Source organism: Symphalangus syndactylus, chromosome 23, assembly GCF_028878055.3.
Source record: "Symphalangus syndactylus isolate Jambi chromosome 23, NHGRI_mSymSyn1-v2.1_pri, whole genome shotgun sequence".
NCBI classification, from domain to species: domain Eukaryota; kingdom Metazoa; phylum Chordata; class Mammalia; order Primates; family Hylobatidae; genus Symphalangus; species Symphalangus syndactylus.
The window spans coordinates 67,572,148-67,600,036 of record NC_072445.2 but is presented as its reverse complement, the minus strand read 5'-3'; the positions used below and the strand labels follow the sequence as shown (position 1 = coordinate 67,600,036).

The window sequence follows — 27,889 nt, the reverse complement described above, 5'->3', positions numbered from 1 at the left end:
AAATGGCTAAATAAAACATAGCACAACTACATAATGGACGCTACGTATCCATTTAAAGGAGGGAAGCTCTCTGTAAGTTCAAGATACACTGTTTAGTGAAGAAGGCTGCAGAATTGTGTTAGTATCACATCACGTGTGTGAGGAAAGAAAAAAAGGAAATATCCTACATGGGTTTGAAAATATATGGAGTATTTCTGCAAGGATGTAAGAAAGATAACCATGATTAGGATGGTTTCCCTCCAGGGAGGAAACTGTATCAAGGAATACAGGAAAAAGAGACACTCACTTTCCACTCTTCAGAATTTTGTTCTGTGAGTATGTAGACCTATTCCAAAACTGCTTTTCTTTTTTTTTTTTTCTTTTTGTAGAGGAGACAAAGGCATAGTAGGAATTGCACATGAAGACACACAGTGTGCTTTCAAGTAGACATTTTTTCAACTAATATTTATTAAAGGTATTTTAAAACTCAGGTTGATCTCTCATCTTAACTGTGATAGGTTCAATTTTACCATACCCAAAGAATAAATTCATTTGAGCTTTTACCTACACCTTTGCTTTTTGTTAAAGGAAGAATTTAATGCAATGTGTTCAGAAAGTTACATTTAAATCGTTAATAAAGAGAAAAAGGAAGAGAAAGAAGAGAGGACACCATTCCGACACAAACGTTTATGTGATTTTAGCCATTACAACAGTAATTCAGAAATATCTCAAATGTTACATTGATGTCATCAATATTACAAAAAAAGGAAAAAAAAGTGACAGGCAACAGTGAAGAGCACCAGAGACCCAGCGCACACCTAAAGTAGACCATGCTTCTTTCCTTCGACTGCCAGGGTATCGTCCCGGGGAGCCCCCCACCCCCTCGCTTTCCTCCTCCGCTTTCCCTAACCCGTCTCGCGGGGCATCTACGCCTCGTCCTCGCCCTCCTCCTCCTCGAACTCCCCTTGTTCGTCGGCCGTGGCGTCCTGGTACTGCTGGTACTCAGACACCAGGTCGTTCATGTTGCTCTCGGCCTCGGTGAACTCCATCTCGTCCATGCCCTCGCCTGTGTACCAGTGCAGGAAGGCCTTGCGCCGGAACATGGCCGTGAACTGCTCCGAGATGCGCTTGAACAGCTCCTGGATGGCCGTGCTGTTGCCGATGAAGGTGGCCGACATCTTCAGGCCGCGGGGCGGGATGTCGCACACGGCCGTCTTCACGTTGTTGGGGATCCACTCCACGAAGTAGCTGCTGTTCTTGTTCTGCACGTTGAGCATCTGCTCGTCCACCTCCTTCATGGACATGCGGCCCCGGAAGATGGCAGCCACCGTCAGGTAGCGGCCGTGGCGCGGGTCGCAGGCGGCCATCATGTTCTTGGAGTCGAACATCTGCTGGGTGAGCTCGGGCACCGTGAGCGCCCGGTACTGCTGGCTGCCCCGGCTGGTCAGGGGCGCGAAGCCGGGCATGAAGAAGTGCAGGCGGGGGAAGGGCACCATGTTCACCGCCAGCTTGCGCAGGTCTGCGTTCAGCTGGCCTGGGAAGCGCAGGCAGGTGGTGACCCCGCTCATGGTGGCCGACACCAGGTGGTTGAGGTCCCCGTAGGTGGGGGTGGTCAGCTTCAGGGTGCGGAAGCAGATGTCATACAGGGCCTCGTTGTCAATGCAGTAGGTTTCATCTGTGTTTTCCACCAGCTGGTGGACAGAGAGGGTGGCGTTGTAGGGCTCCACCACCGTGTCTGACACCTTGGGTGAGGGCATGACGCTGAAGGTGTTCATGATGCGGTCTGGGTACTCTTCCCGGATCTTGCTGATGAGCAGGGTGCCCATCCCGGACCCCGTGCCGCCCCCCAGAGAGTGGGTCAGCTGGAAGCCCTGGAGACAGTCACAGCTCTCTGACTCCTTCCTCACCACATCCAGGACCGAGTCGACCAGCTCGGCTCCCTCTGTGTAGTGGCCCTTGGCCCAGTTATTCCCGGCTCCGCTCTGGCCTGCCGGAGGGAAAGAGACATCTTAAGTCACCGGTGATTTTGTTAAATACCTTACCCCAAACCCCTTAATATAGATCAGTGAGTCAATACTCAGATAAGACTATTTCAGATTATCACCAAAATGGCCAAACGTTAAAATATTTGTTCAGGAATATAATTATAAATAAGGAAGGCCAGGACACCAAGCTCTTAGCAGCTGAAAGGCAAACAATTTTACCCCATGTTAAAGCTAAGTTGGCACACGGCGGATGTTCTTCATGCTTGCCCTCTGGCAGTCACACCTCTCCAGCCTCCGCTGCCTAGTGTAAAATGAATCCCTCATGCTCTCAGCCACACCAGGCACTCACCAAACACGAAATTATCTGGTCTGAAGATCTGGCCGAATGGTCCAGACCTAACCGAATCCATCGTGCCTGGCTCCAGATCCACGAGGATGGCCCGAGGAACATATTTGTTACCTGCAAGGAGCAACAGTGACTTAGACCCTCAGGCAAGGACCTCTGCAGAGAAGGGCTTGGCGCCTGCTGCCGTCATGCAGATGTTGCCCCAAACAAAGGGAGACCCACCATCAGGTTCTCAAAGGGCTCTGTCGGCATAAGGAAGCCCAATGAAATACTGCAGGGAAAGAGCGGGGATCCTAAATTGAATAGTCCACCCTCTCCCAGGGCCACACCCCTGGGGTCCCACGCAAGGGAAAGGGGAGAAGGGTGGAAAAACTGAAGGCAGTGGGGGTGGGGCAAGGGTGATTACCAGTGGCTTCATTGTAGTAAACATTGATTCTCTCCAGCTGCAAATCACTGTCTCCATGGTAACTGCCAGTGGGGTCAATCCCATGCTCATCACTGATGACCTCCCAAAACTGAGACAGAAAGGCTGCATTTAGCCATGCACGATTCCCCAGAAACGCCAAGGCTCACAGTGAAATGTCCCGACTCAGTTCCGACAACCCAACATTTCAGGAGCTTGAAGCTTTAAAGGGCGTCGTGACCCGGGCACAGCCGCAGGGCTTGTATTTTGCAGGGTCAGAAAGCTGAAACTGGGCGTTTCCCAGGCAAACAGCTGCTGCTCGCGGCGGGAGGTAGGGGTCGAGGGGGGAAGGACCAGCCAAAGCCGGGCAGTGGCGGAGCTTGCCGCACTGGTAGCAGCCCCAGGCTGCGGCAGGAGGCGAGGGCACAGGGACTGCAGCCCTCGAGGAGCGGGTGGGCGGGGAAAGAGGAACGCGAAGGAGCTAAAGGACCGCGGTTTTAGATTCAAAGCACGTCCTGAGACCGCAAGACAATCGCTCTCCTCCCCTCCCCCGGCAGCTCGACTCCGGTTCAAGCGAGTACAATTAATCCTCCTGGTGTCCCAGCCCCTCGCGCGGAACGCCTCGCACAGCCTCGCGGACACACCCTCGTCTTCTCCAGGCACGCGTGCCTGCCAAGCAGCCGGCGCGGAGGGAGGCCGAGGGGGTGACGGAGAGTCCAAATGAGTTACAGCAGAAAGAAAGAGAGGTGCCCCCTCCGTCCGCGAAAGTCACCTCCTAGCCCAGGCCACACTCGGCGGCACGAAGCGGCCAGGAAGGTCTGCATTTGGCGATCCCCAGGCCTTCCCAGGACCGCGCCTTGGGACCCTGAGGGGCTCTCGGCCCAGGTTCCCGCCCCCATCGACCCCCTGCACTGCGGCGCGCCCACCTTGGCGCCGATCTGGTTGCCGCACTGGCCCGCCTGGATGTGCACGATCTCACGCATGGTGCCTCGTCAGCGTCCTCCTGGTCCGGCGGCGTCTGGTGGGTCTGTCCGTCCTCCCCTCACACACCCACTGTGGGGTCACCGGGAAGGCGCTCGGGAACCGACGGGCTGAGAGCGCCGGCCCCGCGGGCTCCGGCTTTTATGCAAGGAGGGTGGGGCGGCCGGCACAGGCCGCGCCCCCAGCCCGAGCCCCCCCCAGTCCCCATCGCGCTGGCGCTCTCCAGGCCCGGCTGACGTAATGCTCCGAGCCCCAGGGACCGTCCGGGGGGCTGAACCACCGGCCCGCGGCCAATCAGAGCGGGCATGCCGACCCGGAGAGGGGTGGGGGCTCCCCGGAGTATGGTGGGGGCGTGCGCATTGTCTGGGGCTGTGGTGGGGGTCTGGGTATGGGGATATGGGGGAAGGGTGAAGAAAAGGAGGGTGAGAGGGCGGCGAGGCGAGGGCCACCAGCGCGGCCTGACCGGGGTGGGGGCAGAGCTGGCACCGGATGGGAACGATGGAGGACTGGAGCAGGTGGAGAGGCCGTCAGGTGCTCCGGTGCCGGCAGGTGGGAGGGCTGAGGTGGCACAGGCTGCTCCACCACCTCGGATTGCGGCTCCTACTCGGCCACTGGCCAGAGTCCCTGCAGTAAACTGCCCCTGGTGAGACCACAGTCTTTTTCCTCAACCCTGGAGGCCAGCGACTGCCCAGGCTGCGCTCCGTCTCCCAGAGGCCTGGGGGAGGACAGGTGGCCTCAGAAGGAAGTCGTGCTTGATGGCAACCGGGACACCTGCAGCCCATGAACACCAGCGCCGCCTCCGCCCCCGCCCCAGCGTGGGCCTGCTTTCTCCTTTGTCTGTCTTGGGCTGGTAGCTCCTCTCACTGCGCCGCAGCATCTAGGGGTGAAGCGACCTCGGAGCCCCTCAGCCCTGCCCGACCCTCTCCGGGAGTGCATTACGCCCCTGCTGGTACCCAGGACCCCTCTGCGCTCCGAGGGTTGACTTTTGTTTCTCGCGAGTGATGGAGTGGGAGTGGCCGGTGGCGCTGCACTGACCGTCCGGAGGGCAGAAAGAGGGTGGGGTCCCAGGGGCGGGGCTGTCGGCGGAACAAAGGGCTCTAGAAACGTGGGATACGCTGTGTAACCTAGTATTTAAAACCACACGACAGGCGCCCCCCCACCCCGCCCTGGGATTCAGTTCATCTATTGTCAAGTAAGAGGGTGGGTTCCAAGGGTGGCCCACGCCCGAGTAACAAACTTTCTTATCTTCCGTCGCGGCGACCTGGAGGTCCGAGGCTTCTTGCTGCGGTTGAAGGGTGGGGAATACGACTAAAAACTGCAGCCCAGCGCGCGCGAGACGACCCGAGACCCACGCGCACTCGCACGAGCGCATGCACAGACTTGGAGCACCGACCCTCCCTTCAGATCCGCAGTCTCTAGGTACCGAGGCAGGAACTGGTCTCTTTGTTACTTTTCGCGCGCGCGCGCGTGTGTGTGTGTGTGTGTGTGAGAGAGACACTAATCCTGCGTGCGTTTGAGGGCGGGAGGGGAAAGGGTGTCAGAAACGTTCACTGCACCACCTGTTCCCTGCAATTCGATGACTGAAGCGCGCTGCCCCACACTTCGGAAGGGCCGCTGGCGAGGTGACGTGACCTCTTTCATCCCCTGGCGAGAAAGGCCGAATGACCCGGGCTCCCGGGGCGGAGCGGAGCCTGCAGCTGTTGAGCGAGACCCTCCCAGAACTATCAGCAAGCTGTCATCGCCTCCCTTTCCCGCTGTGGGGTGGAGGGTGGGGGGTTCAAGTCGATTCCAATGTACAAAGAGAAATAGCGAGAACAAAAGCCCAGGCGCCCCCAAACATCCAGGGCGCCCAGACTGGAGCTTGCAGGCGGGTGTTCCAGACGCGGCCGGCGTGCCCGGGTCAGGATGGGGTCTGCCGACAGGCAGAGAGCAGCCTCCAGAGGGTCTGTCCACATGCCCGACTCTCCGGGTTCCAAGGTCTCGGGGCCTGACCTCCGAGTTTCTGATCCAGATCCTACAGATGCCGAAACGTCGAGGGCTAGCAATTCCCAAGGTCACACAGCAAGTTAAGGACAGGGCTCGGACTGGAATCTCATCTTTTGGGCACACCAGACCTCAGGGAAAGTGACCGTATTTCGGCCAAAAAGGCTGTGGCAGGTGTCAGCCTCGAGGTGGCGGCTCTGGTGGGACCAAGCTGCGCGGGAAAGAACAGAGCTAGGGCGGCACCCGCGCGGCGAGTGTAGACACACTCGGAGCGGTCACCGCTTTGCTTCGAGCTCCCAGGAGCAACCCCGATGCTCAGCGCTGGGCAGTGGGGATGAGGGCCGCTCAGCTCCACGCCGAGTAACTTGAGCTGGCCGCCTGCCGCCTTCATCTATTTCATCTCTTAGCTTCTGTTTCTGAGCCAAATCTCCATTGAGTGCCCGGGTGAAAACGCGTGTTCAAGATGGTGTAGATAGATGAAAAGACCCTTTCCTCTCAGATTTCTTTTAAAGGGGGAGGTTTGGGATAGGGTGAGGCTGGAAATCATCCTTGTGAAAGCCCAGAGTGCCCTTGGGGACACTTTGGGCCCAAGATCTGCTTTCCTTTCAAGCATTTTGCTTGAATTGTCCCCACACCCCCGCCCCTCCCGGGCAGCCATTCTTGTTAACCGGTCTACATCCCACCACCCATCCCCACCCCCACTGGAATTGTGATGCTGCTCATTTTTATTTTCACAAGGAGCTGATTTTGTGTTAAAATGTTGACAACAGCCACACCTTTCCCTGAAGTCTTTCAGTTTATCTGATAACCCTTAAATAAAAAAATCATTCTTAATCCATGTAGCTCGCACGAAGAGACTGGTACCCGGCTTTCAAAGAAAAAAAAAAGTCGTTTTCAGTTGGGTCCCCAGCATTTCTGTCTATTCATTATATGCAATGCTTCTCAATCTAGGTCATCGTATATCAAGCACGAAGATTTGGGGGCAACATATTTCATGATCTCTTAATGTTAGTCTTAATGATGTACTAACATTTAAAAATTTTCCCTTCCAGGGACAATTGTAGAAATATTGCTGCATAAAATACAATTCAACATTTGTTTTACACATAATCTATTGCGTGACTGAAGTGAGCAAGATATCCCTTAAACTATTAAAATTGTATTTGCTTTCACAATTTTCAGATTACTTTCAACGGCATGTCCTCAAGTGAATTTGCATTTATCTGTTACACACACAGTCATTGTTTGAAGAAGTCTGATGGAAAGGAGGCTTTATATAGTAGTAAATTTTTAAAGCATTGTTTTCATAATGCAGCATATATTTTTGACACATTTATTGAAATTACTAGACATTTAGCATTAGGGTTCTTCACTGCTTTCCGGGATTCACCGCTTAAAACCCCGAAAACCCAGCCCGTAGCCCCCATAGCCGGCTCTGCAGCCGAGATGCACGCGGTTTCCTAGGCAACCGACACTTAGCCAATGAATGAAGAGGAGTTGAAAGAAAGAGACTGCAGGTCCATCATTATTTCCTTAACACACATACACACACACACACACACACACACACACACAATCACCTCTTCTCATAGCTCTCCATTTAGAAATATTGGAAAGCTACCAACCCTAACATTTATGTAAAAGAGCCAAATGCCCGGGGCATGGGGGCTAGGAAGCGGTCGCAGCCCCATACTGTGACTGTGGGAAGGACACAGTGGAGGAGGCTCCCGGGATCCGCCAAGATCTGCGCCTTCTCAGCTTTGTCGCTCCCCAGTTTCTATTCCACTGCCCTCCCCCTTCCCCCCAGGCCTTCCCTCCTCCGCCTGGGAAGCCAGCGGCCCCGGCGGAGCTGCCCGGCACTGTTTAGTCACAGGGGCTGCGGGGTGGCAGCCTCAGAGCCCTGTCCTTCCGCAGCGGTGGGCCCCGCAGGGACCAGCCAAGCAAGGTAACCAAAAGCTGGAACCAGCAGCGAAAACCCCGAGCCCACGAATGCAGCGCAGTGCGGGAACACTTGCCCTTTGTTCCTCAGTAAGGCCGGGTGTTTTCGCATCGCATCCCCGGAGGTTGTGAATTTGAGTTATAACGGCCTCGGTCGGGACTGAGAGTGCCGAGCTTCCACGAAAGAGCTATGCCTTCTTTGTCCTACAAATCGGCGGAGGGAGTAGAACCCTGGCTTCCCAGGGCACCATTTCCCTGCTACAGGCAGTCTCCCCTCCCCCACACCGTCAATGATTTGTGAGATTCTTAGGCAGGCGGGGCCGGCCGAGCCCCGGGAATGCACGCTGAGTCCTAGACACAGGGCCAGGCCGGGTGGAAAACAAAAAGAGAAGAAATGATTATGAAATAATAAGACGGACCGTGTGCCCCTTGCAAGGTGCGGCCTGCGCAATCAACGGACTTATAAACAAGGTCTGGAGGAAGCGCATGAGTGCACGCGGGAGGCTATGGCGGGGGAACCTCTGTGAGTTCCTTGGTGGAGGCTGGAACATCGCTGTGGCTGCGGGACCCTCACCCGGCGCTGAAAACCCTCCACATCAGCTCCTGCTCGGAAATGTCTCTGCAGCTCACCGCTGCTCTTCGAAATCTGCCCAAGACCTCTGTTTGCCATTTAAATGAAATGAAAACGTGCGTATCCAGGTGGACACATCCATGCAGCAACACCCCTGCCTCTGGGCTCTAGATGCTTGGTGGGCAGTCACTGTGGCCACACTGCAGAGACAGCAGGGCAGTTTCCAAACGGAGTTCTTTGGGCTTCACATGCCCAGCCTGCTTCTTTTTTAAAATTTCTATTTTAATTTTAGATTCAGGGAGTCCATGTGCAGGTTTGTTACAAGGGTATATTGCGTGATGCTGAGCGTTTGGCCTTCTATTGACCTGGTTACCCAGATAGTGGACATAGTACCCGATAGGGAGTTTTTCAGCCCTTGCTCTGCTCCTTCCTTCTCTCCTTTTGGAGTCCTCAGCGTCTATTGTTCCCATCTTTTTGTCCGTGTGCACCCAATATTTAGCTCCCACTTATAAGTGAGAACATGCAGTATTTAGTTTTCTGTTTCTGTATTATTTTGCTTAGGATAATGACCTTCAGCTGCATCCATGTTGCTGCCAAGGACGTGATTTTGTTCTCTTTTTTTAATGGCTGCGTAGTATTCCGTGGTATATATGTACCACATTTTCTTAATCCATTCCACCATTGATGGGCACCTAGGTTGAATCCATGTCTTTGCTATTGTGAATAGTGCTATGATGAACACAGGAACTCGTGTCTTTTTGGTAGAATGATTTTTTTTTAGGGGGTATATACCCAGTAATAGGATTGCTGGGTTGAATGGTAGTTCTATTTTTAGTTCTTTGAGAAATCTCCAAACTGCTTTCCACAGTGGCTGAACTAATTTACATTCGCCCCAACAGCAAATAAGCATTCCTTTTTCTCTGCAGCCTTGCCAATATCTTTTTTTTTTTACTTTTTAATAATAATGACTGCTGTGAAGTGGTATCTCATTGTGATTTTGATTTACATTTCTCTAATGATCAGTATGTTGAGCATTTTTTTCATGTTTTTTGGCCACTTGTAAGTCTTCTTTTGAAAAAGACTGTTCATATATTTTGCTCTCTTTTTTAATGGGGTTATTGATTCTTTTCTTGTTGATTTAAGTTCCTTATAAATTCTGGATATTAGTCCTTTGTCTGCGGCATATTGCAAATATTTTCTCCCATTCTGTAGGTTGTTCATACATCTCCATCAACTCTGTATTGCTTATAGTATGTGGTCCAAATACTTAGCATAGAATTCAGGTCCTTCAATCTGGACATTACCTACCTTTCCAGTGTTATTTGCCACCCATCTGGTATATGCAGTCCATTCCAGGGGACATTAACCTGCCCACTGATCTCCAGAAAGGACTTGCTCTCTGAAGTCTCTGAGTCTCTGCTCACACTAATCCATTACCCGGAATGACCCTCTCTGCTTCTTCACCCGGGCGGGGCATCTCACTCATTCTTCATGACGCAGCTCATCTATCTGTGATACGTCCCACTAGTTGCCAGGAACAATGGACTGCCTATGCTCTATGCCCCCAGTTTGCATCATAGGACTGGTACAGGTTTTGCATTTATTACATCAGAGCAGTGGTGTAATGAGTTTTCATTGTGTATCTCTATTAACAAAAGAAAAAGGAGGGTATACATTCCCAATATATGTATATTTATTTATTCTTAAATTATATATATTTATTCTTATAAGCTAATATCCCAAGGCACAATATACTTAGTATGAGGTACATTGTTAATGATATCAGATATCAATATTTCCAACTTTTCTATTACTTCCAGTTTTATTTTGGCCAACATCTAGGCAGACTTGTGGTTCCTCACGACTTTCTTGTCCTGAAATGGGCTTGAAAAAGAGCTTATATAAATGAGCAGAGGGTCAACTTGGCCATTTCCTTATTTTTTGTGTGTGTTCATATCACTAATGTCATCTTCATTTTGCAGTTTCTTTGCTGTAGGCTTTAAAGCCGCTTGCCAGTTGTGCCAGTCAGGGGAGCAAACAGGAGATAATATGCTCAGCAAACCCAGCTACAGTTCCTCCTTTATGGGTCTCCCTTTCCAGGGAACAGTTCATGACACATGACCACAAAACATAAGCATCCTGTGAGGGCACCTGTGTCATTTTGAACTCTAACTACCCAAAGCATAATTTCTTTATTTTTATATGAAACAAACGGAGGTTCTGAGCTTCTTCCCATGCTCCAAGAGATGCTCTTGCCTGCCCCATTCTGAGACCTCCTGATTGTATTCGAGTTAGTTCACTGGCCTTTATACCTTCCACATTGCCTGAAACTAAGTATGGGCAAATAATAACAGAACTTGGGTTAAAAAAATCACAAATATAAAGCAATTAGGAAAAGCCCTCAGGTACTTCTAACCTGAAGCAGGAGCAGATTGCTCTGCAGATAAATACAAAGAAATCTTCCTCCTCTTTCTCCATAATTACCTCTTGGCCAGGTCCAGCCCACATCGCATCCTTCCCAGACTCTGCGGCTCCTGGCTGTGGTGAGCGTGGTAGGGCCCGGATGATGTGCCCTCCTCTGCAATCATCTTTCACTTCCCTACAGCCATTTTCCTGTGCTTGCGTTTTCACCCTTGTTTGTCTATATTGGTAATGCATAACTAAGATTTCTGATTAAGACAGAGTGGAAGGAGAGAAGGAAATACTTCCTCAGGAATCAGAGTTGAATTACTAGTCTGCACTTTCTTTTCTTTTTTCTTTCTTTCTTTTTCTTTTTGAGACAGATTTCGCTCTTTCACCTAGGCTAGAGTGCAGTGGCATGATCTTGGCTCACTGCAACCTTCGTCTCCTGGTTTCAAGCGATTCTCCTGCCTCAGCCTCCCGAGTAGCTGGGACTACAGGCGCTCCCATCATGCCTGGCTGATTTTTGGTAAAGACGGGGTTTCACCATGTTGGCCAGGCTGGTCTTGAACTCCTGACCTCATGATCCGCCCGCATTGACCTCCCAAAGTGCTGGGATTACAGGCATGAGCCACCATGCCCGGCCCCCTGCACTTTCTTGTTTATTTGTTTGTTTTTTAATATTTTCTTTTTCTTTGTTTCTTTTTTTGGAGACGGAGTCTCACTCTGTCGCCCAGGCTGGAATGCAGTGGCGTGATTGCAGTGCAACCTCCGCCTCCCAGGCTCAAGCGATTCTCCTGCCTCAGCCTCCTGAGTAGCTGGGATTACAGGTGTGCCCCACCACGCCCGGCTAATTTTTGCATTTTTAGTAGAGACAGGGTTTCACCATGTTGGTCAGGCTGGTCTTGATCTCCTGGCCTCACGATCTGCCCGCCTTGGCCTCCCAAAGTGCTGAGATTACAGGGGTGAGCCACCGTGCCCGGCCTATATTTTATTTTCTTAGAGACTAGGTCTCCCTATATTGTTCAGGCTGGTCTCAAACTCCTGGGCTCAAGCTATTCTCCTGCCTGGCCTCCCAATGTGCTGAGGTTACATGCCTGAGCCACCCCAGCTGGCCCACTAGTCTGCACTCTCTTTCTTGGCATGCAAATCAGGGGTGTTAAACAGACTACTGTCTTGGTGATGAGGTCTGGAGAAGACAGAACCAAATAAACTTTCTGCTTCTTTCAGAAGTCACCCAATGGAGGAAATGCAAACCCCACCTTTTAGGAAATTGAGGAAAGATAAAAAGTATCAACTTCGTGGAGCTCTTTGATAAAAGAAGGAGCTTCTGGGCAAGTTAGAAAAAAGATCAAGTCACTCTTATAAGGCGGGGTGGGGAAATCAGTGTTGTTTCAGACTTTTCTAAAACAAAAGTCAATGCTAGGAGATAATAAAACAATTTCTATAACATTTTCAAGGAAAATGTGCCCAAGGATTCTTTAAAGGTAACATAATATTTTTGAACATAGAAGAACTAAAAAAATATTGTTCTTGTGAGTCCTGTTTAGGGGAAAAAAAGGACCCCAGAGAATGTAGAAGTAGGTCTCAGAATGAAAGTGCCATACAGAGGCTTACAGGCACTGGCAGAGGCTGTGTGGCAGCCTGTGAACTAAGGAATGAGGTGCCTCTGAAATGGCCTAGAGACAAATGCAGAAGTCTCTCGGCTGTGGAAAGCTCTGCGCCTTCAGGAAGGATGTTGACATGCTCTTTCAAGGTGCTGCTAGGGGTCTGCCAGGTTCCCTGGAGGTTGGAATTATTACCTTGCAGGGAACTGGCTGTTTGTCAGTTTATTCTGGAAGCTATTCCTGCTGCAAAGAATAGAAGACATCAAGGGATGGAACAATAGACCGCATAAAACTACACTACTACATGAAAACACTGACTCTTAAACAATTGTGAGATTTTAGGCAGAAGATCAAAGCAGCAAAGCATCTTCTCAGGAACTCAGGATACAGAACACAACTGTGTTTGAGGTGAGCAGGATGAGACAGTCAGGCGGCCTAAAGAAGGGAATCGGATTCCTGGAGAAAAGCTGCTTCTTATTTTTGCTGCTAAGGACAAATGTCACGTAAAGAAACAGGACAAACTACTAGAAAGCCAAAACTCTGGACCGGGCGCGGTGGCTCACGCCTGTAGTTCTAGCACTTTGGGAGGCTGAGGTGGGGGATCATGAAGTCAAGAGATCAAGACCATTCTGGCCAACATGGTGAAACCCCATCTATACTAAAAATACAAAAATTAGCTAGGCGTGGTGGAGCGTGCCTGTAGTCCCAGCTACTCGGAAGGCTGAGGCAGGAGAATCACTTGGATCTGGGAGGCAGAGGTTGCAGTGAGCTGAGAACACGTTGCTGCACTCCAGCCTGGCGACAGAACGAGACTCCATCTTAAAAAAAAAAAAATGTCAAAACTCTATGAAAAAAGTACACGTTTTAATATAGCATTATGTTAAATTTTCAGAGGGAAAAATATGTCACAATAAAGGCTAAGTTAAAAGAAAACAAGGCTAAGTTCCAACAAGCATAAGAAAAGAATAACCAAATTTCAGAGGTGCATGGAACAAATACTGGGGAAAGATAATTGGAATAAGAAATACACTGAACTCAGGGAACTAACAAACTCAAATGTGAAATCTTTGAAAGATATATAAGAAACTCCTGCTTGCAAAGAGAAGGAAATTAAAGTTTTAAAACACTGCATTTTATAGTTGAAGCAGATCACTGGAGTGAGAAGGTTTTTTTTGTTTGTTTGTTTGTTTTTTTGAGATGTAGTTTCACTCTTGTTGCCCAGGCTGGAGTGCAACAGCATGATCTCAGCTCACTGCAACCTCTGCCTCCTGGGTTCAAGCGATTCTCCTGCCTCAGCCTCCCAAGTGGCTGGAATTACAGGCATGCACCACCATGCTCGGGTAAGCTTGTATTTTTAGTAGAGACGAGGTTTCTCCATGTTTGGTCAGGCTGGCCTCAAACTCCCGACCTCAAGTGATCTGCCTGCCTCAGCCTCCCAAAGTGCTGGGATTACAGGCCTTAGCCACCATGCCCAGCCTCTTTTTCTTTTTTAAAGAAATCAGAGAAGGAGGAGGATGAAGTGCTGATGGACAAATGTTTGCCAAATCCTTTGTTTCCAACATACACTGACTGATGAGGGGTCATGTAGGCATGACATTCAACCAAAATTCTGCCAGAAAGCCAAAGAAAAAATCTTGCAGCAGAAAGTGGAGAGATTCTTAACGACCTCTACCGAGAGAAATGCATGGTTCTGAAAAAGAAGCTGATTCAGGACTGGTATAAATAGGAAAAGAAATCACAGAAGCTACCAGCTGCAGAAGAAATGAAAACTTACAAGCAGAGAAATGAAGAAATGTTCAATGAATTACGGCCAACAGTGAGATCTCACACCACCCCAGACCGTCCTCGTGGTGAGAAGGCTCGTGACAGCTGGCCTGCTGTCATTGCTGGAGTGGAAGGTGAGCTATGCCAGCCTTGGATAGAAACTAATACAGCTGAATCCATGATTTCAGAGAGAAACCTTCACCAGGCTCCCCTGCTGTGTAGGCTGACATTGAGGAAAACGAGCTCCGCCCACTACCCACGTGACCACTGGTCACTCCTACAGAATGCTCTTGGATGCGTCCTCGCCATGGGGGGCTTCCGGGCCTCCTTGCCGTCTGCCTCTCATTCTCACTGGGCTCTGCCTCCTCCAGACTTAGAGAACATTGCAATGGTGAGACACGCTTTCCCATGCAGTCAGGGCCATCTCTTGGGGTTCTGGAGAGAGCTCGCCCTTGAGAATCGGTCCCCAAGGCTCTGCTTCTGACCTGAAATCTCCACTTCACCCTCATCCTGTCCCAGCGCAGAAGGACTCTTTGTCTCCACCTTATGCAAGATAGGAGAATGTCGTCAGGTTCCTGAGCTGCCCCTTCTCTAGCGGCGGCTCACAGGAGGACTCACAGGCTCTGCCATTCCTTCAGTGTGACAGTGGGCAGAACATGTCCCCTGCTTCGAATCCATTTCCATTTTCCCATTTTTTATTTGCTTAGACTGTCCTGAAATTGTGCTTTTTTTTTTTTTTTTTTTTGAGATGGAGTTTCGCTTTTGTTGCCCAGGCTGGAGTGCAATAGCGGGATCTCGGCTCGCTGCAAGCTCCAACTCTTGGGTTCAATCAATTCTCCTGCCTCAGCTTCCCAAGCAGCTGGGATTACAGGCACACACCACCACGCCTATCTAATTTTTGTATTTTTAGTAGAGATGGGGTTTCACCATGTTGGCCAAACTGGTCTCAAACTCCTGACCTCAGGTGATTCGCACACCTCAGCCTCCCAAAGTGCTGGGATTATAGGCGTGAGCCACTGCGCCCGGCCAAAATTGTGCATTTTGAGTCACAAATGAAGAAGACGCTGAGGATGAAGCCATCTGAAGTATTACTTGCCTGCTTTATTCAGCATCAATTCCAGTAATTAACAAATTAAACATTATGAAACTGCTGTGAAAACACCTTTAATAAACATTTTTGAAGTTCAAAAATATTGTCAAAGTACTTCAAAATGGAAGAAAAAACCCTTACAACATTATTGCAGTTTGGAATGTAGTAAGGAGGTTCCCACCTCCACACCATAATAATTCCTTCACTCAGGAATCAAATGATCTGGAATGTCACTCCCTGGGACTTGTTCCTTTGTGCTACGAGTTGCCTTTATCCTAGAAACCTATTTAAATCATGCAGTTCCTGAGTGGGCAACACATTGCCTGTAGTGCCTTTAAAGGCACAGGAACTTTTCAGACTCAGCTTCCTTCAGGATCAGAAGAGCACAGGGCTAGTGCGTTCTGCTGAGAGGGAGATGGGGGGAGAAGCTATTCCTTGCCTCATCATGCCTGCTCCGGAAGCTCCTGTGATTCTGGGTGTAGGACCGAGCAGACTACACCAGGGCTTTTCCCAGACAGACACTGGGAAAAGGCCTGGCTGACCTTCCCAGGACAATGCGGGTGGCTGCAGTCCTCCTCCTGGTGAACGGGACAGTCACTGGGGAGTCCTACCGGCCTTTGAAAGTATTACCATACAGCCAGGCACACCCAGCTTTCATCCTTGCAAATGGCATTAGAAGCCATGGAATGTATCTGACAAAAACTTCCTATGCATCAGGCAGTGTTCTAGGCATCGAGAAGACAGCAGCAGATGAATCAGACAAAAGTCTGTGTCCTCCAGGAGCAAACACGGCAGGTGAAGCTGTAAAGTTAGCAGAGCGCGATTCCTCAGGTCTGCAGTTGCCCACGTTTTTGTTGTTTCCTCCTCGTTGCCCTTTATTGGATTTTTTATGCCAATTTCACTCTCTTCCATACCTTCCTCTTTTGTCTGTTAAATAGAGTGTGGTGAGACTGAGTAATTAAAGGCTGCAGATGACTTTGATGACAGCGTAATGAAAAGAGTCTGTGACAGCTTATTAGACCAAGTGCCATCAAGGTTATTTGAGTCACACTGACACTTTCAATAATGACACTGTTCCATCCCTGACCTGACTTCCCTTCCTCGCCACTTTTTGATCTCTCTTTCTCTCTCTGAATTATTGTAGATTACCTGGCACAGGAAAGTAAGTAACTGATACCGGGGGAAAAAAAGTCAAACAAACAAATAAACAAACTCTCAGCCTAAAAACTCACATCTTTAGTCATTGTAGAATCCTCACCAAGGTGATCTCTAAATCGAAAGGCAAACTGTGTTGGAAAACACAGACTAAACAGTTCTAGCCACAACCAACAATTTGTAACAACCAAAAATTTCTCCTTTATACCATAGCTATAGCCAGGAAAAACTGAAGCTTCGATGCGAAATGAATTTTACCCCGGCTCTCCTCCATGTGCCATCCCACTGCAGAAATACTGCACAGAAGGACGAAGGTGAACTTATTTTCCCAAACATACAGGTCCATTGTCGAGTTAGCCGGAGGAGGTTTGGATGGCAGGCCCTCTTGGCGTGTCACTGTTTTTACAATGACAATTTGATTTTAGAAGGCAGCAGGAGGCAGCTTAATTCACTCAGAAGAGGAGTTGCCCACTCAGATTTGCTTCCTCTGCCTTTTGCAGCCTTGAGCTAAGAGGCCTTGGACACAATGCCCAGCCTGTCCCTGCCTTGCATCTGTAAATGAGAATAATAACATGCTTCCTCCTTTCCCCCAACACTGGGGAGCTGTGAGAAGAGATGGGACAGGCTGCTGCCATGTGTGGCCTTGCCCATCACACCGCACCTCCTCGTGTCAGATGGTAAGCCCTGGATGCCCTTATCTTATTCTCATCGTCGTCACAGGTCCAAGCTCCATAACTGTCACATTCCAGATTTCAGATATCTGATGTCCTCCACACCACCACCACCCTGCCTTTGTTTTAAATCATTTTCTTTCTTTGATATATAAGTGTCATTTTGGGGAAATATTTTCATTTTAAGTTACTTCATGCCTTAGTTTCCCAACCCCAATATTATCTTCCAGTGTTCGGGTTCTCAAATATTTAAAATAAGTGGTCACAGACTTTGTAAATCTTCTATCTCTAGGACATGGCTGTTGCTCCTTCACCCTGCTGCTTGTTCTCTGAGTGCTCACTTACTTGACTTTCTTTCTTTGCTTTGCCTCTCCTTCCTCCTATTCCCTCCTCCATTTCTTGAATCTATCTAGTTTCTCCAAAATTTTTTATTTTTATTTTTATTTTACTGTAAGTTCTGGGATACATGTGCTAGACATGCAGGTTTATTACATAGGTACACATGTGCCATGGTGGTTTGCTGCACTAATCAACCCATCGTCTAGGTTTTAAGCCCCACGTGCATTAGGTATTTGTCCTAATGCTCTCCCTCCCCTTGCCCCCCACAACCCAACAGGCGCTGTGTGATGCTCCCCTCCCTGTGTCCATGTGTTCTCATTGTTCAATTCCCACTTATGGGTGAAAACATGGTGTTCGGTTTTCTGTTCCTGTGTTAGTTTGCTGAGAATGATGGCTTCCAGCTTCATCCATGTCCCTGCAAAGGACATGAACTCATTCTTTTTATGGCAGCATAGTATTCCATGGTGTATAAGTGCCACATTTTCTTTATCCAGTCTATCATTGATGGGCATTTGGGTTGGTCAAAAATTATTCTTAAGTGTGATTAGCCTAACCATTGAAAGTACTCAAAAAAGACCAAGTAAGACCAAGGGTAGTTGCGGGCCCATTTCTGTGCCTTTGGCAGGTGATTGAGTGTGTGGGGGTACACTGGTGTGTGTGTGTGCATGTGTGTAACCAGCAAGCTGCACATGGCTGTTTTCACTTATGCCTGACCCCCAGGCCTGTCTTCTGCCTTGGAGATGCCTCTGCAATCTTTCTCCTTTTTTTTTTTTTTTTTTTTTTTGAGATGGAGTTTCCCTCTCGTTGCGCAGGCTGGAGTGCAATGGCGCAATCTCGGCTCACTGCGACCTCTGCCTCCCGGGTTCAAGCAATTCTCCTGCCTCAGTCCTCCAAGTATCTGAGATTTCAGATTACAGGCATGTGCCACCACTCCCAGATAATTTTTTTGTATTTAGTCGAGATGGGGTTTCACCATGTTGGCCAGGCTGGTCTCGAACTCCTGACCTCAGGTGATCCACCTGCCTCGGCCTTCCAAAGTACTGGGATTGCAGGTGTGAGCCACCGCGCCCGACTCTTTCTCCTTCTTATGTGTATGAGATGTTTGCATTGTCCCCCCTTTTGAAAAATTGTCACCTTAAACTATATTGCCATAAGTGAATGTAAAATTCAATACTATCACCCCTCCATGTTTCTACACATAATTCAACTCAATTCTTTGTTAATATCTGATGAACCCATCCAGCATCCGGCACTTCCCTATGATACTCTCAGCAGGCCAGTCTGATCACATCCCGAGTCCGTCCTTTCCCATCCACAAAAGGCATTTTTGCACTGTAAGACGGAGGGAGCGCTGAGGCCTGGAGGCTTCCCGGGGCTTTGACTCGGATGAAAGGATGTTGTCCTTTCCACATCACTCACTAATTCTTTTCTCACTCTGCTTTGCCCTCCTGGGAACTCAGGTGCCATTTATTCTTGAATTGTCCCTTGTTTGGTGTCAGAGAGTTTCCACTCTCTGGAGTGGTGCCCATGGTGCGATTCCAGAAGGGAAGAGGCTTGCATTTCTTCTGTGCAGTAGGGGAAGCTTGAGCTTGACAGGGCAGTTGATAAAGAAAGACAAGCTCTCAGAACCAGAACACTCGCCAGTAGAGCATGTCTGTATGGGAAAGAGTGTAGGTGTCAGTTTTCGATCTGGAAACCAATCCTTGACAGCTATTCATGACTCTGCACCCCTCCAACGCCTTCATGTCCCCAGTCTGCTAGCTTCACTTTGAAGCCCACTGTTATAGCCCAGTCACCTACTGAGGGAGAGGAAATCTCTGTGAGTCCCAAATGCTAAGTCCTGGAAAAGGGATTCTGTTGGCTCCAGTCTCTGGGCTGGAAACTTGGAATCTTCAGTCTCCTGGATGAGCACTTTGAGGAGCCCACTGTGGCAAACGTGGGGCGGCGGAAGGGGTCTCTTCTAGAAAAGTGTTCATGGCAGGGCATAGACAAGGCTGGAGTGTGGTAGGTTGGGAGGCTGGGGGCCGGGAGCCTCCAGCTACTATAGGGAATTTTCATTTCCAGCTGTGAGAAGACAGTTTACCCTAGTGTAAAGCCAGATTGTAGATCATTTAACTTTAACAGCGATTAGAGTTTGTTTGTTTGTTTTTTGAGATAGGGTCTCCCACTGTTGCCCACAGTGACGCCATCTCAACTCACTGCAGCCTCAACCTGCTGGCCTCAAGTGATCCTCCCACTTCAGCCTTCCGAATAGCTGGGACTACAGGTGCATGCCATGATGCCTGGCCAATTTTTTTTTTTATTATTTTTTGTAGAGACAGGGTCTCACTATGTTGCCCAGGCTGGTCTTGAACTCCTGAGCCCAAGTGGTCCTCCTGCCTCAGCCTCCCAAAGGGCTAGGATTACAGGTGTGAGCCACCACACCCCAACCTACCTATTAGAATGGAAAGATTCTGCCAGGATTTTATGAGCCTGTTTTCTCTGCTCTCAGCTCTGTCTCAGCCATGAAGTCTGGAAAGATAAAGGAGGAATCAGTGAAGGTGCCATCTCTCCTTTCAGGTTCCCTTCCACTCTGCTCCAAGAATTTCCATGATGAAGAGAGCTGGCTGGAGGGCAGGATTCAGGTGGTGACCTACTCATTCTTCAGCCTCAGATGGGCTTTGATCCAGGTGCAGGGTAGCACCTGGGAGGCTGTGGGAGCTCTTTCAGTCAGCAAGTAAGCAAGTGCGTTGTATTATATGCAGAGGTATTTTGTTTATGGGTGTTGATGGTATTGTTGTTGTTGGACTAAACACAAGGTCCTATAAAAGGCCCAGAGGGAGGGGGTAAGCCGGGCAGGGTATAATGGAAGCAGTGGGTGACATCGTCAGGCATGCTGCCACATTCTCTCTAACCTAGAGAGAACCTTAAATACACACTTCCGAGACAAACCCCGATTGCACAAACAAAACAGAAGAGCCAAGTGGGAAAAGCATAGCATTTGGAATCAAATGGCACACTAAAAAAAGGTGGAAACAAGGAATATTAATACCTCCCAATATGGTTAATGTCAACACCTAAAGCTCATAATGCAGTTTTTGACACAGGGTAGGTGCCCAGTGATCAGAACAATTATCATCAGTGTGATATTACATAATGGGTGACTGTCTTAGTCCATTTAGGCTGCTATAACAAAGTATCTTAGACTGGGGAATTTATAAACAACAGAAATTTATTGCTGATCGTTCTGGAGGCTGGGAAGTCCAAGATGAAGGCGCCAGCAGATTCCATGTCTGGTGAGGGCTCTTTGCTTCATGGCACCTTGTTGTGTCCTCTTGTGATGTGGCTGAAGGAGAAAGCAGCTCTCTGGGGCCTTTTAAATTTTTTTTTTTTTTTTTTTTTGGAGATGGAGTCTTGCTCTGTCACCCAGGCTGGAGTGCAATGATGCAATCTTGGCTCACTGCAAACTTGGCTCACTGCAACCTCCACCTCCTGGGTTCAAGAGATTCTCCTGCCTCAGCCTTCCAAGCAGCTGGGACTATAGGTGTGTGCTACCATGCCCAGCTAATTTTTGTATTTTTGGTAGAGACGGGGATTCACCATGTTTTCCAGGCTCGTCTCGAACTCCTGACCTCAGGTGATCTACCTGTCTCAGCCTCCCAAATTGCTGGGATTATAGGCGTGAGCTATCGCACCCAGCCTGGGGCCTTTTTAATAAGAGCGCTAACTTCCCAAAGGCCCTATCTCTTTATCCCATCACCTTGGGGGTTGGAGGGAAAAGTCTAGGAGTCAGGACTGAGAAGAGGGATCTGCACTTCATGCCATCGCCATGGAAGAAAGCACTAGGGGCTACGTGGAGTGAGTGGGAAAAGCACAGACTTTATGCCAGGAATCCTGGTTTCACTCTCAACCCACTGCATGGGCCCGGGGGCAAGTTACACAACCGGTCTGATGTTTGGCCTCCTCAGCCTGACTTTGAAATAATATCTTCCTCGTGGGGTTGCTGTGAGGGATAGAAATGGTTTAAAGAAGGGCATAGGATAGTACTAGGCATAGAGGAGGCAATGGCTAAGTCATGGTTCCTACCGTGCTGTGGAGCTGGGGATGGTGGGTTCTTAGCAGCAACTTCAGGAGAGGAGTGTTCAGAAATTGGGCTACTTACCCAACAGGGCTCTTGGAAATAAAATTGATTCATGAGACTGGAAAATTATAAAATAAGATCTTTGTAGAGTCAGTAACAATTTGTGAATTATTTTGGGTTATTGGAGGAGGATCTGTTATGGTTTGGGCAGCAAAGTATATAGAACCCAATTAGGGTGATGGGACTTCTTGGTTAAAAATATACCTAAGATGACTGACCTTCCAAGCCAGGGTTGCTTTTTATTTATTTATTTTTTTATGTTTTTATTTATTTTTTTGAGATGGAGTCTTGCTCTGTCACCCAGACTGCAGTGCAGTGGTGTGATCTCGGCTCACTGCAACTTCCACCTCCCGGGTTCAAGCGATTCTCCTTCTTCAGCCTCCCAAGTAGCTGGGATTACAGGCGTCCGCCATCATGCCCAGCTAAATTTTGTATTTTTAGTAGGCACAGGGTTTCACCATGTTGGCCAGGCTGGTCTCGAACTCCTGGCTTCAAGTGATCCGCCCACCTCTGGCTCCCAAAGTACTGGGATTACAGGCGTGATTGACTGCGCCCGGCCCCAAATTTTTAAATTTTTAAAATTTTCATTGTGATAAAAACTACATAGCGTAAAATTTGCCATGTTAACCATTTCTAAGTGCACAGTTCAGTGGCATGAAGCATGGGGGTGCAACTGTCACCACCATCCATTCCAGAACTTTTCATCTCCCCAAACTAAAACCCTGTCCCCATTAAACACCAACTCGCCGTTCCCACAGCCCTTGGCCACTCCCATTCTACTTTCTGGTTTTTTTAAATTTAATTACTCTAGCCACTGCCTATGAGTGGACTCATACAGTATTTGTCATTTTTTGTCTCTCACTTAGCAAATGTCCTCAAGGTTCATCCATGCTGTGGCCTGTGTCAGAATTCCCTCTCTTTATAAGGTAAGATTGCCTTTGTAAGTGGGCACCTCAGGCGTTTAGCTGAGGGTTTTTCCATAGGATCTGGTCAACTGGGAGCATTTTGCTGAATTTAGTTCTGCCTTTTCGTGTACCCCCGATGCCTTACTTACCTTGGCATCACTGTCCTGATTCCTGTACCAGCTTCCTAACCTGCTCCATCCTGTGCTCCCCCGCCTTTGTGCTCAGTCTTGCCCCCATATTCTGATCACCCTGCAGTTCCCAGAGCTGCTTGTGTCTCTCACCTGTTCATCTGGGCCTGGCGTGGTGGCTCACGCCTGTAATCCCAGCACTTTGGGAGGCTGAGGCTGGTGGCTGGCTTGAGCTCAGGAGTTGGAGATCAGCCTGGGAGCATAGTGAGACTTTGTCTCTACGAAAAATAAACAAAATTAGCCAGGCGTGGTGGCATGTACTTACAGTCGCAGCCACTTGGGAGGCTGAGGTGGGAGGATTACTTGAGCCCAGCAGGTCAAGGCCATGGTGAGCTATGATCACACCACTGCACTCTAGCCTGGACAACAGAGTGGAGACCCTGTCTTAATTTGAAAAAAAAAAAAAAAAGAAAAAAAAAAAAAGTGCTGTGACCACAGGTGTTCAGCATTCCAGAGGCCCACTTGGTGTTCTCCTCATCTCCTACCCCAATAAGCAGCTACTGCCTTGCCCTCCAGCAGTAGGTGTTAATTCTGCAGGCTTCAGGACTTGATAGAAATGGAATCCGACAGTATGTACTCCGTGTACATTCTTTTTGTGAGATTCACCCGTGTTATCGCACATTCCATAAGCATCCCCTGCACTCCTAGTTCCTTTAGATGCTGTGAACCGTGGATTGTTAACTGTGTCGTATTTACGTGTGTGTCTGCCTCCCGGTTCCAGCGGAGGGTGAGGTGGGGGTCTTCGTTCTCAAGGGCATCTTTGTGTCTTCCCAGCACTCAGGACAGTGCCTGGCACACAGATGCTTCAGTAAATGTTTGCCGAGTGAACCCGATGAATGGGCATTTTGTCACTGGGTCTTTTCATTTATTGCTTGGCTTGCTCCGTGTCTCCCCTTGAAACACAGCTGCTTTCATTGACCGCGTTTTTATTTGTTGGGTGGATGTGCTTGTTTTCAGTGCCAGGAAGGAAAAACAAGCACAGAAGTCGCCCCTCCCGGGCAGCCATATTCCTGGCTAAGAAGCCATCCTTTGTGCCAAGGGCAGAGCCGTCTACTGCTGGCTGGAGGGTCACAGCCTGTGGGACGGCGCGGGGGCGCGAGCTCTGGGCTTGCAGACAGGCGGTGACTCATGCAGAGTCCGGCCACCGGTGCGGGAAAAGGGCTTTGACGTGCTCAGCAAAACCCCAAGGCGAGCTCAACAAGCAGCCCACCTGCCCCTCCCACCCACACGGGGCCTTGCAGATGAATCTGCTTCTGCATCACATGATCCGTTTCAGCAGGAGAGAGAGGGAGAGAAACAGCCTTTTGTTCTGCCAGCCTCCATGATTGCGTATCTTAGGCACAACGCTTGGAAGTCAGGCTGAGGACTCTAGTAAAACTTCAGAAGCTTTACCCGGAAGACAAGGTGCTCTTTCACTAGGCGTGATTGGACCCAGGATATAAATTCTCTCTCGTGGGACGGCAGAGTTGTGTCTGCCCATCCTCTGGGAGTCTCACTGTGCCCCACTGATCATGCGTTTGTTCCAGAGCTGTCAGGTAGCCCCTCCACAATCACACATATGTGCAACCACACATTTTCCAACCCAAATGAGGGTACACACCATCTGGGGAGGGATTCCCCCTTCCCATATGCGTGAATTCGTTTAGCTAAAAAGCATTAACAGTCACAAAATAAAATCACATTGAGACCCACATTTTAATGGAAACACTAGACCTTGGGGTTGTGCTGGAGATTTTGAGATCTGGGATAAGAAACCCAGAGCAAGCAGGTGGAACAGTTCCCACTGGCTTTGGTGACATGGCCCCAGGACTGCTGTCTACCTGCAGGGCCTGTGTGGCTGTTTGGAGCTGACTTGGGAGAGGTGGTGGCCACACTCCTCACCACTGTGTGCATGCTGCCTGACCTTGCCTGGAGGCCTGTGTGTTCACTTAAATTCAGGTCCTCGGTTCAGCACTCCATAGCTCCTCATGGATCCTCAGCCTCCATCCCTGCCTGGGATCCTCACTCTTTCACCTGGTAAGGGGTGTGGGAAGGTGGTCCAGGATCCAAGCATCAGCTCCACCCTCAGCGACTAAGTGCCTTGTGGACTCTTCATTTATTCAGTGTTCAGTTCCTCTTTTGAAAAGTGAGTCATGGCTGGGTGTGGTGACTGACGCCTGCAATCCTAGCACTTTGGGAGGCCGAGGCGGGTGCATCACCTGAGGTCAGGAGTTCGAGACTAGCCTGACCAACATGGCGAAACCCCGTCTCTACTAAAAGTACAAAATTAGCCAGGCATGGCTGTAATCCCAGCTACTAGGGAGGCTGAGGCAGGAGAATTGCTTGAACCCAGGAGGCGGAGGTTGCAGCGAGCTGACATCGAGCATTGCACTCCAGCCTGGGCAACAAGAGCTAAACTCCATCTCAAAAAAAAAAAAAAGAAAAAAAGAAAAGTGAGTCATAATACCTGCTGCCTCAGGATTTGTATTTTATTTTTATTTTATTTAATTAATTTATTTAGAGACAGGGTCTCACTCTGTTGCCCAGGCTGGAGTGCAGTGGCGGGATCATAGCTCCCTGCAGCCTCTGACTCCTGGGCTCAGTCGATCCTCCCACCTGAGCCCCCTGAGGAGCTGGGACTACAGGTGTATGCTGCCATGTTTGGCTTTCCTGGGATTTCTGTGAGGCTCTTCAAACATAGGACCTGACTCTTACCCCACTGGGCTACTCTACCCCCCGTCCCATGCTGCCCTAGGGCACTGCTCACCCATTTCCCCTGCCCAGCACACCCTCTTCTCTTCCTCTAGCCTAACTCACCCTGACATCCCAGGCCCAGCTACCTGACCAGCCTGGCTCAGCCCCTTCTTACTCCTGAACTGTGTGGTGTTTCGTGCTCCGTCTTCTATTGTTGATTTTCATTCTGTGTTTGCTGGTCTCGTCTCTGCAACAAGCTGTCTGTGCCTGGAGATCCAATCAAGTACTCAACAGTGTGCTCGGAGCTCAGTGCATGGATAAGCTGCTGGAAGAAAGGGTCAGCAAGGTGAGGACCAACTACCCAACCGCTCTCATGCTGGAAACCTCTTTTCTGCTTTGCTGTGCTTAATCTGCCATCTTGTTACTGCCCTTCCCTGAAGCAAGTGGGTAAAAAAGCTGGGCTGCCCCCCAGGCCTAGCCTGATGGGGAGGAATCTTTCTATTCATCACTCATGGTTCCTCCTGAGCTGCAGCCCAGGGCTGGCCCTACACCGCAGGGGCAGGGTTGGGGAAGATAAAATTTGGGCTCCTGCTGCCCCTGCCTCCACAGCAGCAAGGGTCAGGTGGAGTGAAGACAGGGTGCCTCCCTAATGCCCTTCATGGGGTTGCCCAAGGTCTAAGGCCAGAGCTGTCCTCTGGGTAGGGCAGGGCTGTATTGACACTTGCTCGGTTAAGAAAACTGTACTGACATTTTAGGAAGAGTTACAGAAAAATCTCATCCTGGTTGATTCTGCCTGTGAATCACAGTGATGTGAGGCTTAACTTGTTTCCATCCACTTTAAGCCTTTTTCCTCTGGACCAAACAGGATTATCCTATTTTTCCTTTTGAACCAGGGCCTGATGACATCAGAACTTGGGCAAGGCTTCTTCTTTTGTGTGCTGGGAAACGGCTGCTGCTGGCCAAAGTGTTTTGTCTGTGCTTGTGAAGGGTGAGTGGGGACAGCTGGGACCCACACCTGGAAGAATGCGGGTGCTGCTTTCTAAGATCGGGAAGGCTGTGGGAAAGCAGGCTTGAAGGGAAACCGCACAGTAAGTTGGAGGTTCTGATGGAGATGCTGAGTAGGCAGCTGACCGTATGCACTGGAGCTCAGGCGAGAGGTTGGCTCCAGAGAAAACAGTGTGGGAGTCATCTGCGTGCAGAAGGAATTAAGCCATGGGCTGGGAGCTGGAGAGAACAGGACGCTGGATGCTTCTGCAGCACAGGCGGGACTATGAGGAACAACCAGCCAAGGAGCCTGAGAAGGAGGGACCTGGAGGGACGAGGCACCAAGACAGAGGAGCGCCCTGGAAATCAAATGCTGCCCGTTGAGCAAGGAAGAGACTAAGATGTGGCGTGGTGACCTTGGTGGAAGCAGTTTAGTGAAATGTCAGGAAAGAAGCGAGTTCACAAGAGCAAGGGAAGAGAGGAATTGAAGACAGCACACATGAAGCCTTTTTCCAGGAGTTTTGCTGTAGAGGGAAGCAGAGATACGGGGAGATAATCGGAGTGAATGTATGATCAAAGGAAGATTTTTGTTGTTGTTTTGAGACAGGATCTCATTCTGTCGCCCAGGCTGGAGTGCAGTGGTACAATCATAGCTCACTGCAGCCTGGAACTCCTGGACTCAAGTGATCCTCCCACCTCAGCCTCCAAAGTAGCTGGGTCTACAGGTGCACACCACTACGCCTGGCTAATTTTTCATTTTTTGTAGAGACAAGGTCTTACTATATGCCCAGGCTGACCTCCAACTCCTGACTTCATGTAGTCCTCCCACCTCGGCCTCCCAAAGCACTGGGATTACAGATGTGAGCCACCTTGCCCAGCTGGTGACGGAGCGGTTTTCTTATCCATCATCTTTGAATCTTTGTTCTTAATGAAATTCATGCCAGACAAAGGCTCACAATCTAACCTGGTCACAGAAAGAGGAGGGGGTGAATCAAACACCCTCGGAAACCTTGCTTTTTCTCTTCGAAGCGGCCTCTTTCGCCTTCTGCTGCTGGGCGGTTTTGCATTTATGGGCTGTGAACTACCCGGGGACCAGGACCCCCGTGCTTCATCTGAGCGTTCTGCAATTGCAGAACCTGGAGAATAAAACTGTCCTGGCCGAGTGATCTTGCAGGAGCAAGAATCGAATAACTGCCATCGCTTTCTGAAAGCAAAAGCAGCTCTCAACCTGCCCGCTTCCTTCCCACCTGCCACCTAGTGGCCCCCTGCAGAATGACATGGGCGGCAGTGAAGGGCTCCCGTTACCATTCGGCTCTCTTATCTGATCTTCACAGGGTATTAGCTCGGGAAGGCGCCTTAGAGACGATCTAAGCCAATCGTCTCAATTTACAGCTAAGATAACAGAGACCTAGAATAAAGGTATAGAGATAATTAGTGGTGGAGCTAGGACTAGAGCCTAAGACCCTGGTGAGGCCTGCAGTGAGGCCCTTCTGTGTTGTCTCTCACTCAACCATTCAATCAACTTCTGCTATCTGCCTTACAGGCAGGGTCCAAGGCTGTGCACTGCACTGCAGAGGAAAGGCCCTGTCGCTTTCCTTAGGAGCTTCCTGAGAGGAAGGTGGGCATGCAGAAAGACCATCACATAAAATATATCTTATTTTACATTGCATACAATGACTGCTCTATAGGAGGTAAAAATGAGGGTGAAGAGAAGCTGCCGCCAGCCTGCCTGGAGCCAGGGAAGGCTTCCCTGAGGGGTGGTGATGGGGTGAACCTGAAGAGGAGGTCTCTCAGGCAGGTAAGGCAG

General features: G+C 49.6%; 1 protein-coding gene and 1 long non-coding RNA gene across 26 annotated transcripts; one reads left to right on the top strand and one right to left on the bottom strand.

Annotated features, from left to right (window-relative positions):
• Window positions 1–651: 651 nt before the first annotated feature.
• LOC129473756 (tubulin beta-2B chain) lies at window positions 652–5,350 on the bottom strand. 24 transcript variants are annotated; one of them, XM_055264639.2, is made up of 6 exons: window positions 3,640–3,819; window positions 2,717–2,825; window positions 2,314–2,424; window positions 1,740–1,966; window positions 1,269–1,595; window positions 652–1,193 (listed from the first exon to the last, which is right to left on the bottom strand). In XM_055264639.2, exons 1-6 carry the CDS (start codon window positions 3,694–3,696, stop codon window positions 906–908), a joined length of 1,119 nt encoding a protein of 372 aa, XP_055120614.1. In that variant the 5' UTR covers window positions 3,697–3,819; the 3' UTR covers window positions 652–905. The 24 variants fall into 24 exon arrangements, with proteins under 24 accessions (XP_055120614.1, XP_055120622.1, XP_055120623.1 ...); XM_055264647.2 differs by lacking the exon at window positions 1,269–1,595 and having other exon boundaries at window positions 652–1,268; window position 1,771; window positions 1,876–1,966; XM_055264648.2 differs by lacking the exon at window positions 1,269–1,595 and having other exon boundaries at window positions 652–1,117; window positions 1,844–1,966; window positions 3,640–3,820.
• Window positions 4,610–27,434, top strand: LOC129473760 (uncharacterized). Of its 2 annotated transcripts, none has more exons than XR_008654358.2 (4): window positions 4,610–5,113; window positions 22,199–22,258; window positions 25,356–25,444; window positions 25,992–27,434. It is a non-coding gene; the product is annotated as an uncharacterized lncRNA (long non-coding RNA). The 2 variants fall into 2 exon arrangements; XR_008654357.2 differs by lacking the exon at window positions 4,610–5,113 and adding an exon at window positions 19,778–19,936.
• Window positions 27,435–27,889: the final 455 nt, after the last annotated feature.